General features: G+C 44.0%; 1 protein-coding gene across 1 annotated transcript in view; it reads right to left on the bottom strand.

Annotated features, from left to right (window-relative positions):
* Positions 1–15,776, bottom strand: part of EPG5 (ectopic P-granules autophagy protein 5 homolog) — a 335,394-nt gene that overhangs the window by 237,735 nt on the left and 81,883 nt on the right. The window contains exons 13-14 of the mRNA XM_029580866.1: positions 14,834–14,974; positions 3,746–3,910 (exon numbers count right to left, since the gene is read on the bottom strand). Of these exons, the coding sequence (XP_029436726.1) occupies positions 3,746–3,910; positions 14,834–14,974 (306 nt within the window). The remainder of the gene's footprint in view (positions 1–3,745; positions 3,911–14,833; positions 14,975–15,776) is intronic.

Genomic DNA, 15,776 nt, shown 5'->3' with positions numbered 1-15,776 from the left:
CACAAGGTGATGGGCATGGTTTGAGGGCGCAAGACATTTGGGTTTATGAGCGTCTAGTCAAGTTGTGCATTAGGAAATCCAAAACGGATCAATTTGGCAGAGGATGCTGGATTTCACTGGTGCGAGCGCGGGATGCAGTAGTGTGTCCTGTGCAAAGTGCGCAGGCTTTTGTACGTGTACGGTCAGCAACAAGGGGTTTCTTTTCAGTGCATGAGAATGGTTTGCCGCTAACCATCTTTCTGTTCACTCGTGTGTTGCAATGGGCGGTGGAAGGGTTAGGGTGGGATGCGGGGAGGTACTCGACGCATTCTTTTAGGATCGAGGCAGCGACTACGGAAGTGGAGTTGGGATGGTCGGTGAGCAGGATTCAAATGCTCGGCCGTTGAAAGTCTGCGGTTTTCAGGTCATATGTGCGCAAATAAGGAGATATAGGGGTGTTGTGGGCCATTTCCTTTCACTAATACCGTGCTTTGCCTTGCTTGGGTCGTGGGCCATTCTTATGTTCATCGAGCTCGGCGGCGGGCTGCTAAGAGGCCTTATGGAGAAAACTTGAACCTGAACACCAACCAATGGATTGTGCGATGGTTCGGAAAAGGGGGCATGGTAGGGGGGGAAGTTGCTCTCTTTCCTCCGGGGGAAGTTCGCACTTGGGGTGCACCACGGCTTTTGATCATCCATTTAGGGGGAAATGACATTGGCAAAATGTCTTGCTGCAAATTAGTGGCAATTATGCGGAAAGATTTGGCACAAATCATGCTAGTTATGCCCAATACGAAAGCAGGATGGTCGGATATTATAACTCACATCAAGCATTGTGCAGAGCCTTTATGGCGTAACGGGGTAAAAAAGTTGAATCGACAAATTGGAAAATGGTTGGTTCAACAAGGGGGTTTTTGGATTCAGCATGCTTGGTCATGGGAGGGGCTGGGAGGGTTCTTTTTGGGTGATGGGGTGCACCTTTCGGACATTGGAATGGACTTATTCAATAATTCCCTGGAGGAAGGATTAGAGCAGCAATCTCGTTAGGAAGGGCCGCAGTGGGGAGAACAAAGGCAAAGGGTTTGCCTTTGTTTGTGGCGGAAAACCCGAGCCCTAAGTTGGAATGTATTGTATTCAATTGTGAAGGACATTGGAGGGGGGGGAAATGCCCGTGTAGTTTGGGGCTGCTACACGGGAAGACCTAAAGGCCGCACGCTTACCCTCGCTGGTGCCGTGGCGGGGTAAGTTATTGGGGGGGGGGGGGGTGTCGAAGTAGACTTACCATTAGGACGCGGTGGTAAGCGAAGAGGAGCACAACGGAGGATGGGAGCGGGGGATTTCTGTTTTGGTTTATTGTATTAACAAGTTGTGGGCTCGGATTATATTTGTTAATAAACTGCGGCCTCGTTTTAAGCCATATGGTTGTAAGTATTTTGTGTACAGGGGGGAAGGGGGCTCCAGAGCAGCGAGCTGCTGTCTTGCTTCCCTATTTTATGTCTGAACAGTAAAGGAAAACTGGTTCTACCTGCTAATTTTCGTTCCTGTAGTACCACAGATCAGTCCAGACAACTGGGTTTTGCTTCCCTGCCAGCAGATGAAGAGAAAGTTTTACGAACACTGACATAACCCAGGGTGCCACCTACAGTCCCTCAGTATTGACCTGCACCCAAGCCATGATGACAGCCACAACCAGAAATTTCTAAGCAAGCTTCTAAGCAAACTCACTCCCCCTCTGAGCTGGATGAAGCTGAGGTTGCCCAAAAAAACAATGTGAATGTTACGCCCGGCCGCAGACAGCTGCGACCTCTCATACTCACCTCCTTTTTCCCTGCACCGTCAATTCTATGAAGAATGGCGGCCTCTGCTAACCAACACCGACCTCCCCGGCATTCCCGGGATGGCGTGGGCACTGCCGACCGCCATCTTGTTTCCAGAATCACCTAAGGCACGCGAGCAAGGACCTAAAAGCCTAAATTTGGCTTCCAGAACCTCCCTCCTACACTTTCCTATGTCACTGGTACCCACATGTATCAAGATTACCGGCTCCTCCCCAGCACTATCTAAAATCTTATCTATGTGATACATGAGGTCAGACATCTTTGCACCAGGCAGGCATGTCACCAAGAGATCCTCATGTCCACCAGCCATCCAGCTATCAGCCTTCCTAATAACAGAAAAATCAACTACAACAGCCATCCTAACCCTTCCTTCCTGGGCACATGCCCCTGGAAATCTATCCTCTGTGCGAGAGGATATTCATCACCTTAAGGGCAAGTCCTAACTACAGGATTGCTTCCTGCCTCAAAGTGATGCTCTTCTTCCAGGTAACCTTTCTCCTCCAAGACAGCACAGGGGCTGCCAGACTGGAGGTGGGAATTCTCTACCATATCCCTTAAGGTCTCTCTATATATTTCCTTGTCTCCCTTAGCTCCTCCAAGTCTGCCACTCTAGCCTCCAGAGTTCGGACTTGTTCTGAGGGCTAGGAGCTCTTTGCAGCCAGTGGACACACACAACCACTTGCCAGCTAGAAAATAATCATACATGTGGCACTCAGTACAAAAGACTGGAAAGCCTCCCTCCTGCTGCTGGACTACTTTCAGCATCTTAATTTAGTTGATTTGTTTAGAGAGAAAAATCAGCAAATTTTACTCAAGCACCATTACAGGGAAAGTACCAGTGCAGGGAACATTCTAAAAAGTATCTGGTTAGGGGTGGGAAAGGAGAAAAACCCCTAGTGTGCAGATTCTTTGATTGGAAAGCCACGGACTGTGTCTGTGAACATTTTTGCTTTTCTTTTTCTGCATGAATTATACTAGAAAAGCTTGCACTATCTGTCAAATGATCAAAATTTACCAAATATCCCAGTAAACTTATTTGTGGAATACCACTCACTTGTGTGGCTGTGTGACTTGTACCGGGAGATGCAAAGAAATACGAAACCTAAAAGCCTGGAAAGCTTGTCTTTCCTCGCTGTCAGGACCACCCTGAGAGCCCCATGAGGTATTTAATAGCTTCTCAGCAAACTGCTGTGCCGCTACATCAGCAGAAGAGAGGTTCAGTTGTGGACTACAATAAGAATTATCTAAAAATAAATATGTAGTACATGAGCTTTCAAGACTACCTGGTTTCCCTATTTCATATAACATATATCATTTTGAGTCAATCCTTAACCCAGCAGTTTACAACCCACTCTATGGAGTACCTTAGTCAATCTAGTTTCAGTTGTTCCTTAATGACTCCATATGAGGTATCTGCATACTCTGGGTCTAACAAGTCTGATGTATGCAAATCTTCGCCCTTCCTGAGCACCTACAAGAGCTGTAAGTCTCATATACTTTACCTTTAGGCTCAGCAAATATTACATAACTTGCTTTTGGTTCAATTGACTATCTATTTTTCTTCTACATCTTTCATCAGTTCACATTACACCAATCCTGTAACCGCTGCAATACCATCCCTAAAGGCATCCATTCTACCCATGGTGCCCTGCTAGGTATAAGGAAACCATTTGTGTGGACTTCTAGAGGCTCAGAATCTGGAGTTTGGGTATGTTGCCTCACATCTGGACCCTTTTCCTCCTCATTCCTCTACTATCCAGAGGTTTCATATTCCACATGACTCACAAAAGCCAAAGCGTACATCTCTCAGGATGCAAGGTCACTTATGGGTGGCAAATAGGATGCACTGTAAAGAATACCTGCAAATATTTAGTTTAGAAGTATTTCTGTCATCTTAGAAATTACATGTTCAGGTTTTCATATCACACCTGATCACTAAATCCCCAGTTCAGTCCTTCCAGAATAATGCAGGCCAGTTTACTCTCCACGTCCGTCAACTGGTAATTCAACAGCCAATCCCGGATCACAGCCATCTCCGATGGGGTGGGAATCCAAAGGTGTAACGGCAATTCTTTAAATAAGTATAAGGATACCTCAAGGAAACAAAAAACATAATTGTGAACTAAAGATTTGCACACAACAGATAGTTTTATCATCTTTGCAAAATACCAGAAGAAATCCAATATTCTGTTTTATGAAGCAGCCTTCTTGCTGCACAGTATGAGTGACAGAGGTGGGCAGCCATGCTCATTGACATGTTGGAAAATTGATTCTTACCTGATAATTTTCGTTCCTGTAGTACCACGGATCAGTTCTATCAAAGCAGTAACAAACTTTCAAGGCAAGAACAAGAAAGAAATAAACCCTGAGATTGTGAAAAGGATACGGAGAAACCTGTACCCCTAAATAATCCGCAGAGACAGGGTTCAAAAAAGGATAACAGAAGACAAATGGACTCTCACGGAATACCTTGCCCACTCCCACGGGTGGGTGTCTGGACTGATCCATGGTACTACAAGAAAAAAAGTTAGCAGGTAAGAACCAATTTTCCTTTCCCTGTACATACCTGGATCAGTCCAGACTGCTGGATGTACCAAAGCTTCCCTAACAGGGGTGGGACCTTGAGAGTCCCTCTCAAATGACTCTGCTTCCAAAATCATCAGCGCCAGCGGCCTGCATGTCCAAACGATAGTGTCTAGCAAAAGGACTTCCGCGTTGCTGCCCTACAGAACTCCTGCAACAAAACCAGCTGATACTCAGCCCAGGAAGCCGCCTGAGATCGAGTTGAGTGGGCTTTCAGGCCATGAGGAACAGCCTGCCCTCGACAAATGTCTCGACAAATGTAAGCGGAAGCAATGGCCTCTTTCAGCCAACAGGCAATGGTTGCTTTAGATGCCTTGTGACCCTTCCCAGCACCGTTCCATAAACAAAAAGATGATCCGAAACCCAAAAAGCATTAGAGATCTAAAGATAGCGCAAGAGGGTTCTTTTGACATCCAGGCACCTCAACTCCTTGGCATGAGGCGAATCCGGCTCCAACTGAGGGAAAGCCGGACGTTCCACCCACTGATTCAAGTGGAAAGCAGAAACAACTTTCGGAAGGAAGAAGGGAACCGTTCGAAGAGAAACTCCAGAGTCTGAAAACTACAAATACGGCTCCCTGCAAGATAGGGCTTGGAACTCAGAGACCCTCCGAGCTGAGCATATTGCCACCAAAAACACTGCCTTCAAAGTTAAATCTTTCAAGGTGGCCTTCTTCAGGGATTCAAAAGGAGCATCACACAACACCCCGAGGACCAAAATAAGACTCCAGGATGGGCAGAACGGACAAACCAGGTGATTCAAATGTTTCACCCCACAAAGGAAACAATGACATCGGGATGGGCCGCTAGGGATGTCCCAAGAATTTTGCTACTCAAACTCCCCAAGGTTGCCACTTGCACCCTGAGGGAATTGAACAATAAGCCTTTACTGAAACCTTTTTGTAGGAACGCCAGAATATGAGCTACAGAGGACTGGCGGGGGAAGAATCCCTTTTCGCAGCACCTTAACTTGAACACTTTCCAGACCCTGACATAGGTCAAGGAAGTAGAAGGCTTCCAAGCCCAAAGAAGAGGGGTAATCACATCCTCTGTATACCCTCTCTTCCTCAGTCACCACAAGACAAAAGCAATCGGCCTGATCGAAAAATATAGGGCCTTGATGAACCAGATTCAGAAGATGAGAGACGCACGGGTCCATCCAAAGTGAGACTGATCAGGTCTGCGAACCAGGGTCTTCAAGGCCTCTCTGGAGCCACTAGAATTACCTTCTGCGGATGAATCTCTATTCTTCGCAGAACCTTGCCTATCAGAGGCCTCGGAGGGAACACATACAGGAGAACATCGTGTGGCCAGGGAAGTTGACCCCTTCCGCTCCATGCTCTCTTCTACAACTGAAGAAACGCGGAGCCTTGGAATTCATTCGAGTCGCCATCAAATCCAGATGAAGAGCACCCCATCTGCTCGAGATGAGTGACATGGCATCCAGGGAGAGCTCCCACACCCTGGGATCTAGTCTTTGACGGCTGAGAAAATCTGCTTGCACATTGTCCGACCCTGCTATGTGAGATGCCGCTAATGTCCAGATATTTCTCTGCCCAGGTCATCAGTAGCTCTGCTTCCAACGCCATCTGGCCACTTCTGGTTCCTCCCTGGCGATTGATATAGGCTACTGTTATTGCATTGTCTGACAGTACCCACACCACCTGGCTGTGTACAAGAGGAAGAAAACTCTGTAAGGCTCGGTGCACCGCTCTTTCATGATTTGAAACTCCAGGGAGGAAGACTCAGAACCAATGTCAGGAAGTATTTCTTCACGGAGAGGGTGGTGGATGCCTGGAATGCCCTTCCGGAGGAAGTGGTGAAGACCAGAACTGTGAAGGACTTCAAAGGAGCGTGGGATAAACACTGTGGATCCATAAAGTCTAGAGGACATGAATGAAGAGTGGGTGGCTCACGGGAATGACGGCTACTGCCTGGAGATAATATCCTTATTCAATAAACATACACACGGTTAATGCAACTCCAACAATGCTCTAAGCTTCAACGGCAAGAGGAAATGTGGAAAAAGATTTGCATTCACAAAAAGCAGGGAGTAGCTTGCTTGTTACGGCGGTTACTACCCCAAACCAAATAAGCCTGATACTTCACTTTCAATATATATACAGCATAGCTCTCTGCTTCAACGGCAGGGGAGAAAGACCGATACGTCACGCATACCCAGCATAGCTCTCTGCTTCAACGGCAGGGGAGAAACACCAATACTTCACGCATACCCAGCATAGCTCTCTGCTTCTACGGCAGGGGAGAAAGACCGATAATTCACGCATATCCAGCATAGCTCTCTGCTTCTACGGCAAGGGAGAAAGTCTGATACTTCACGCATATCCAGCATAGCTCTCTGCTTCTACGGCAGGGGAGAAAGACCGATACTTCACACATATCCAGCATAGCTCTCTGCTTCAACGGCAGGGGGAACGAAGAAAAGTGGATCTATATACAGACAACAACCAACAAGGACTGAATTACATAGTCTGGGTTAACAAATAAGCATGGGTGTAGCTTGCTTATTGCGGCGGTTACAACCCCTAACTAATTAAGCTAGATATTCACTTAGATGCAGTTCCAACACTGCTCTCTACATTAATGGTGGGGGTGGAAGGGAAATAAAACCAAAAGGTTACTAAGAGCCAAGACTAACAGAAGTATGAGAAAAAAAAATAAAAAGTGCAAAGCTTGCTGGGCAGACAGGATGGGCCGTTTGGTATTCTTCTGCTGTCATTTCTATGTTTCTATGTATGATCCAAGGACTTGTAAGTAGTCCCGAACTCTGGGCACCGGAGCTGCCAACAGATGCTGAACCTGAGATTGTAACTTGAGGATGCACTCCTACCTGAGGAAGACTTTTCCCACGTGGGTATTGAAGTGAGCTCTCAAGAAGTCCAGGACTTGAGAGGGACAAAGTTGACTCTTGGCCTGGTTGACAACCCAACCCAGAGACTGTAGGCGTAGCAAGACCTTGTCCACGGACAGCTTGCATAGAGCCTCCAGCTTCACCAGCCAATCATCCAGATATGGGTGAACAAGCACTCCCTCTTTCCAAAGAGCTGCTGCCACCACCATCATCACCTTGGTGAATGTGCGCAGAGCTGTCGCCAGGCCAAAGGGAAGGGCACAGAACTAGAAATGCTGACAGAGTATCATGAAGCAGAGATATCGCTAGTGATCCCTGTAGACTGCGATGTGGAGGTACGCTTCAGTCAGATCCAAAGAAGCTAGGAACTCCGCGCTGCGAACAGCCACAATGACCGATCGCAGGGTCTCCATTCGAAAATGCGGGACCGCAGGTCCGGGTCACCTTCTTCAAGTCCAGAACGGGAAGGTAAGATCCTTCCTTTTCGGGTACAATGAAATAAATGGAACAACATCCTGCTCCTCGCTCCTCCTGCGGCACCAGAATAATGGCCCCCAGGTCTTGCAACCTCTGAAGGGTCATCTTCGGAGTCATCATGAAGGGAGTCCTGAGGATTCTCAACAACGGGTAACAAGTTGGGCAAGAGATCTCCTCCCCCCACTGTCCTCTCTTTCACAGCCGCAAGAGATTTCAAGATGGCCACCATTCCCTCGCTCAGTAGGAACGGGTCGGCCACAAGCTCCAAAGCGGCAGATCTTTTCCCAATACAGCCCCCGCCTCTCCGGAAGAGACCTTCCCGCCGGGGAGGCACCATGTACAAATGCTTGCGCAGGAGAGACTTGAGGACAGCTCCCTACAGGCGGAGCAAGCCTGATCGCGCAGCATGGCTGAGAGGAGTACGGGGGCACCAAGTACCAAGGGCAAACATGGAGAGACCTGGGAGCCAAGAACATGGGCGAAACCGCACCACCTTACCTCGCACAACCCTGCCGCTGAAGACAACACACTCCTCAATCTTTGGGTTTTTTTTAAACAAAACTTTATCGGCAAGAGCTATGGCTTCTCTGAATCCAAGAAGGGTAGAGGGGGTAGGGACTGGACCACCTGTAATCACCCCCGGTGCCCAAAAAAGGGGAGCAAATAGGGCCACCAACCCCGCTCTGTATGCCTGCTACCAGGGGGGATAGTCCCACTGGAACCTGCCAACCCCTTAGGAGGCTCAAAGTCCTGCTTGTCCTGCCTGCACAGCAATATGAAAGCAAAAAAGGTGTAGATTTTCTCTCTTGTCCTGCTGTTTCTTTTTTTTTTTTTTTTTTTTTTTTTTAATTGAGAGAAGATAGTCAGAACCACAGGTTATGCCACCTCCATCTGCTGGAGTCAGAAAAATACTGAGAGGATGCAGGTTGTACACCGGACTAAGAGGGGGTGCTCCCAAAGTTTTTCCTCTGTCTCCATCTGCTGGAAGGGAGGCAAAACCCAGCAGTCTGGACTGATCCGGGTATGTACAGGGAATAAAGGATTATTACATAAGAACTTGCCACGCTGGGTCAGACCAAGGGTCCATCAAGCCCAGCATCCTGTTTCCAACAGAGGCCAAACCAGGTCACAAGAACCTGGCAATTACCCAAACACTAAGAAGATCCCATGCTACTGATGCAATTAATAGCAATGGCTATTCCCTAAGAAAACTTGATTACAAAACAATGCGCATGCAACAAGACTTACAAAAGAGAATAAAAGGAGAGATGAAACTATACTTCCAATTACTTAAAAATTTAAGCTAGAAGAGTATTTTATGATCCGTTTATTAATCTGCTCAAACAGAGTAGAGGACGCAGAAGCAAAACATTAGGGAGGAGGTCCTTGGTCTGTTTTATGGACTGATGTGAGCTATTCCTATATCTTAAATTCCTAGTCAATTAAATTGAAATAAAGTTCTGTATGCTCCTTTATCCTCTATTACAAGCCTTTCTAAGTGCCAAACTTTTAATCTACATGCACACCTTTTGTAAGATTTTTTAGTGGCTCTTTGTCACTGCTCATTCACATCAAGAATGTTAATCTGAAAAATTGCAGCTAGGTAAACCTCAATGAAAGTTTGTTCCACTCATGCAAACTCCTGGGTAAGAATTAACAAGGCCAAAATAAGAACATGTATATCCTACTAAAAACAGTGTAGTTTAGCAGTAGAGTGCAGATAGGTTCAGGTCAACAAGAATCTCAGAAATAAACATTTTGCACATTCAACAGATTAACACTTAGAAGCATATGAGATAGAGAACATTGAGATACTCTTGCCAATACGGTTGATTATAGCAATATAACACAGTAAATGATGGCAGAAAGTCCATTCGGTCCATGCAGCCTGCCTAGTTTTTCTACTCATACTGTTAAGGATACTTCCCAGCTGCCAGTCACAGAGTGGGAACACCTATATTTATTTATGGACAGACATTTGATATTCTGCCTTTTTTTATAAGAGGCCTTAAGGCGGATTACAAAACAAGTTTTAACTTAACAGTACATTATGGTGGTTGAAGATCATTTACAATTTCTCCTTACCTAGGACAGTCTTGTCTTCCCTCCTTTGTACTCAACCATTTATTACACACTTATTTTAACAAATTCTAACAGGCCTCCCTTCTTCCACCATCAAACCCCTCCAATTATTACAGAATGCCACTGCCAGAATTCTAACAAACCCCCATAGAAAATAGCACATCACACCCATCCTTAGAGACCTCCACTGGCTCCCTATCTCCTCTAGAATTCTCTACAAAACCCTCTCACTTATACACAAAACTTTACACAACCAGAACTTCACCTGGCTAAACAACTCGTTCCACTTCAACTCCTCCAACAGACCTACCAGATCTGCCTATAAAGGAACCCTTCACATTCCCTCTCCTAAAACACAACAACGGTCCTCCACTAGGGACAGAGCACTCAATAGCAGGACCATCAACTGGAATTCAATGCCGCCCGACCTACGCTTGGAACCACGCACACACAAATTAAAGAAAAAACTGAAAACGTGGCTCTTCAAGCTAGCCTACCCCTAACCCCTACCTTCTCCCCCGGGTGCCCTTTCTCTACATGACTTTGTCTATAGATTCAATTTTATAATATAAATATAAGTTATCAACAAGTTCACAATAAAATATTATTTACCACCTCTGATCATGCCATGTAACTTGCTTTCAAATATGACCAGAGTGTACATAGTTTCTCTTATACAGATTTATATATACTTATATATTTCTCCCTCAACAGTTATGTACTCTCTGCATATGTACCTTTCCCTTACTATGCCATGTAACCAAATCGTTCCATGTATCTTCTATATCTTTGTTATACGTTAATTGTAAACCGATACGATGTGCAAACGGTTATCGGTAAATAAAAACCTTTAAATAAATAAAATAAATAAATAAATAAAGACAAAGCAATTATTTGCTCACATTACAATTAACAAACCAATAATATAATTAAATATAAAATACAGAGCATCCATATTTCTTCCCAGAGATAAATAAAATCAAAATATTTGTGAAACTAACCACAAAGCCAATATTTGAAACCGAAAAAATTGATAACTTATCTGGTTAACATTAGCCAGATAAGATATCTGGTTAACATTAGCCAGATAAGATATCTGGGATACTCAGGGGGATTTACTGAATATCATTGAATAAAGTCATCTGGCTAACTTAAGCCAGATAACTTTAGTCATAACCAACCATCTTTTGAATATCACTGGTTAGATTTACAGTTATCTGGCTAAAGGTAGCTGGATAACTTTAACCTTAATCTGCTATATTAAAAAAAAGGAATCTCTGATAGTAACATTAGTAGCTTACATTTCCAGTGTTGCTATCTGAGCAACACTGAAAGCAGTCGCGATTATGTACCCACAATCCTAGCACAGAAAAGGATTCAGATAGGTACTGGATGGATGGGAGGATTAAAACTGGGGTGGTAGGAGGTGGCAAGAGGGAGAAGAGGGCGCATGGATTAAAAACGTATCCTAATCAGGGAGAGGAAGGGTGGAGCCTGGCATCAACCTATTATACTTCTACTTTAAAAAAAAATTCTTGGAGTGGATTGGAGGGGTGAGGATAGAGATCAGCCCCGCAGGGCAAAATTTTTTTTTTATATATATATATATATATATATATATTAATCTGGGGGCTGGAATTTGGACCCCCAGGTCCACACTTGTTTGTTTGTTTTTTTAAGGCTATCACCACTAAAATGTTATCCAGATAACTTTAGACCTACTAGAGGGCATGGCTAGAGTTAGCCAATAAACATATTCAGCTAACTCCTAATATCGGGCTTAGCCAAATACATTTCTCGGACATGCCATCCCAGCCCCGTAATGTGCCTGTAAACACCCATTACTTATTTGGCCAATTTTTAGCTGCAGAAGTACAGGGGCTATTGAAAACTTGTGAGTTATCCAGCTAAATGCCTTTCAGTATTGGCCTCAATGTTTTTAGCAGCTTACAGAAGAACATCAAATCTCGAGAAGGCCCCCCAACTCTTGTAATAACTGGCTCCAATTAGTTGGACCTAATATTGAAAAAGTTATTTGACATACTGACATTAAGCAAATTTCTCTTATTTTGGGGACCACCAACAAACCCTATTCCTGAGAGCATAGTGAACGATTATAGAACATATAAAGAAAGCTTATCCTGAAGGTTACTGGGACCAAAACCCCCCATGCTTTAAATACTAGGCAACAAGCCTTAAACTTAGTGTGAAAATTCACTAGAAGCAATTGAAAAATGTATGTTTGGTTTTTTTTGGTTTTTTTTTTTTTAACATTAGGGACATGGTCATACAGACTGGATCCAGTAAGGAGTCACACTGCCACGTTCTGGACCATCTTAACTTAAAGAGCATACGAGATCCTCACTTAGTTTCCCCCAACACCAACTTTTTCCATGCCTAATCAAACAAAATAACTAGCAATACTAGCGTGGCCATTGCCCAAGCATTTTGCCTCATAGGTCCTTATCCACCCTGCCAGTGAGTACCAATCATTATGTGGGTTGTTAAATAAATTACCCCCACAAATTAGACAGCAAAAACACACATTATATTACATCAATTTTCAAAGCGAATTTATGAGTGTGAGATCACTTTGAAAATTAGCCCATCAAAGCCATCTATCCACAATTACATCCATGATATGTGTAGAAAGTTTTCTTAAAATCTTAGTTTGCATACTTCTGAAAATGCAAATGTATGCATATAAGCACAAACCTCTAAATTCGGCCTCTGGAACACCACCACTCAGTTCAGATAAATCTACATGAATACCTGGACATACCTGTGTACATTTATTTGCATATTTATTAATTTATTGATATTTGATATTCCACTTTTTACCATGAATGGCCTCAAAATAGATTATAATTTATTTAAAATAGGTTACAATATTGGTTTATGATCTACATATTTAAAGACAGATTCACAGTCAGGTTACTTTGTTGTTGCTGTAGAAATAGGAATATTTCCTTAGTAACTAGATAGTTGGAAAGGAAGCCTCTATTCCTGAAGGTGAGGTAGCTAGGCGCCAAGCGAAGGGATAATGGAAGCATGTTCCAGATCTTTGGTGTATAACAGCTAAAGGTCTGAAGTCTGGTGTAAGACAGTCTAGCAGAGGCCAGGGGAGGGGTGTAATTTTATAGCAGGTCATTTCTGAGGTCATTTTACCCTTAAAATGCTTCTGAAAAATGATCCTCACTCTAGGCAGAGAGAAGTCGGCATTTGGAGGAAGGGATATGCCGAGCAGGATGGGGAGCATGGCTTGGAAGCAAAAGTGTTTGTTAGATGGACATAGTAGACTTGCTTAGCAAGTGCAACAGAAGACTGGAAGGAGGGGAGCATGGAGCTGAAATGAACGCAATCAATAGAACTAGAGGTCAGGAAATGAAACTCCAAGGGGGGGGATGACTCAGAACCAACATCAGGAAATATTTCTTCACAAAGAAGGTGGTGGATGCCTGGAATGCCCTTCCAGAGGAGGTGGTGAACACAAAAACAGTCAGTCAAAGAATTCAAAGAGGGATAAACACTGATGGTACCTATAGTCTAGAAGACAGAAATGAAGAAAAGCGTGTATGGGTGTAACTTGCTGGTGTGGCAGTTAATACCCTTAGCAGAAGACATGGAGATTGCTACCCTTGACCAATAAGCCTTGACGCTTTTAATGCAACTGCAATTCTCTGCTTCGACGGCGGGGGAGAGTGGAATTGGATTCAGAAACAACCAATGAGAGCCCCTACTTTTAAGGTCTAGGGTACTGATAAGCATGGGGGTAACCTACATGGAACTGCAATTAGGCATGAGGATTACTACCCTTAATCATTAAGCCTTGATGCTTTGACACAATTGCAACATCGCTCTCCACTTCAAAAGTGGGGGTGATACAGACAACATCCATCACAGACCACGACTTAAGGTCTGGGGTACTATTCCGGGAGGCTTTTGGGACAGGTAATATCGTGGCACAGTGATGGTTTTATTTTATTTTGTTTTATTCTGTTTCATTTACTGTATGGTAATTTTTGTTGCTGTTATTTTAATTGTAATTGTTATGTGTGTGGAATTTTATGAGTTTTGGTGTTTTTTTAGTAATCCACACATGAACACTGGGAATACGCAGAATATAATTTTTTTTAAATAAATAAAAATAAATAAATATGCAGACATAAGGGAAAAAGCATAGGACTGCTTCTACAGCCAAGACCATAAGCAAAACATGTCAAGAGGAACTGTTTGAATTTTCAAGAAGGCTCATTATCAAATAATGTTGCTACCAGTAATTTTTTTATGGGTTATCATAAGGCTTGGGGATAACTGCATGGAGCACTAGTTACTAACCTTAAAAGAAACATTTGGGTAACCTGCATGGAGCAGCAGTTACTTCCCTAACAGTAACATGAGGGTGACCTGTCCAGAATGACAGTTACAACCCTTAATAGTAACAGGGGGGGTAACCTGCATGGAGTGAAAGTTACTACCATAAGAAGCTTGCTGGTCAGACTGGATGAACCATTTGACTCTTTTCTGCCATTATTACTTTGAGCCAGAGCAAGGATTTTTACAGGATACAGGAAGGGCAGAGTGGGGCAAATGTGCCAAAGCAGAGGACAGAACTCTGCTAGTAACAAGAAGCTGCCTCATTAAATGCTGACAAAGCAGTGAAGGAGAGAAAAGATGAGAAAGAAGTTGAGAGGATGCAATGATCATTAGCCTGGCAATTTCTACAGGTGCTACAGGTGTTGGTAGTGACTGGACGAGACTGTGGGAGAGGGTGGCTAAATGTCAAGGCGACCAGATGATGGCCAGAGACAGAGCAGCTGGAAGAAAGGACTAGGTCAAGGCAATGGCTAAAATGGTGAGTGGGAGTGGTACGGCAAAGCTGGAGGTCAAATGTGGAAGCTGAGGCAAATAAAGATCACTACGCTTACTTTGATAAAATCCAAAATGACTGTATGTATATTTGTGAATTACTGAAGGTCTGCTAAAAAGCACTGTGAACTTACCATCCCAACTTTTTCAATTGTTTCTCGAACACGATCCAGAAGTACAGAGATTGCTGTAGTGTGTGTGCTTGTAATTGTTGCCAAGAGTTCTCGTCCCACCTTGGAAAAAGTCTCCCTCGTGGAAAGGCTGATATAGGCCACCTATGAAAACAAAAATATGGAAAATGTTCAACTGGAAGACCAAGGATGTACTGTACGTGCATTCACTGAAAAAGAAGTGACCTACACAAACCTTGAGGCACTCACCCATGACTCACACTTTGATGCAGCAGAATGTGTTAATGGATTATAAATTATATTAAAACTGTGATCATAAACAAAGGGTAGTTTCCCTTTGAAAACTAATATCCCTATTTCTAGTCCTTCCATGGAAATAGCTGAATCTTGGGTAAACATCATCAACTCAGTTCCCTTGTCAACTGCCTGAGAGTTTAACAGTAAAAGGTCAGAGGCAGGAATACCCAAGTATTTCCTATCACTCCATTTTCCTCAGAGATTTGGTGTAAGTACCATTCCCAATATCTGTATCTAGGCTCCCTCACGGGCACTAAGCAGCGACTTCTGTCCAGCACAAAAATCTTCCAGAGTAGAAAAGGGCTCCAATGGCTCCAGGATGTCCATCTTCAAAAGCCTCTGACCTTTTGCACAGCAAGGGCACACAGTTCTCACCCTCTTTACCTGGGACTAGGCTCGAATGCTTCAAGAAGTGGGAGAGGAGGACAAGATAATAGCCTCAGTTTCAGGGCTCAGCAAGGGCATGGAAGCCATTTGTAAAGAACCTAATTGCTTATTGCAATGAAATGGGGATCATTGGGCCTGATGAGCTTTCTTATTTTCCTTTGCAATCCTTTAACTGACAGCAGGTGAAAGCCTAACTCCTGCTGCTCTCTGTAGTTTCTAGCAGCTAGCACTGCTGCTTGTATATCCCAAGGTGAGGCTTGGG

This window comes from Rhinatrema bivittatum, chromosome 1, assembly GCF_901001135.1.
Source record: "Rhinatrema bivittatum chromosome 1, aRhiBiv1.1, whole genome shotgun sequence".
Classification (NCBI taxonomy): domain Eukaryota; kingdom Metazoa; phylum Chordata; class Amphibia; order Gymnophiona; family Rhinatrematidae; genus Rhinatrema; species Rhinatrema bivittatum.
The sequence above is the reverse complement of the archived record's forward strand: the minus strand, read 5'-3'. Positions and strand labels throughout refer to the sequence as shown.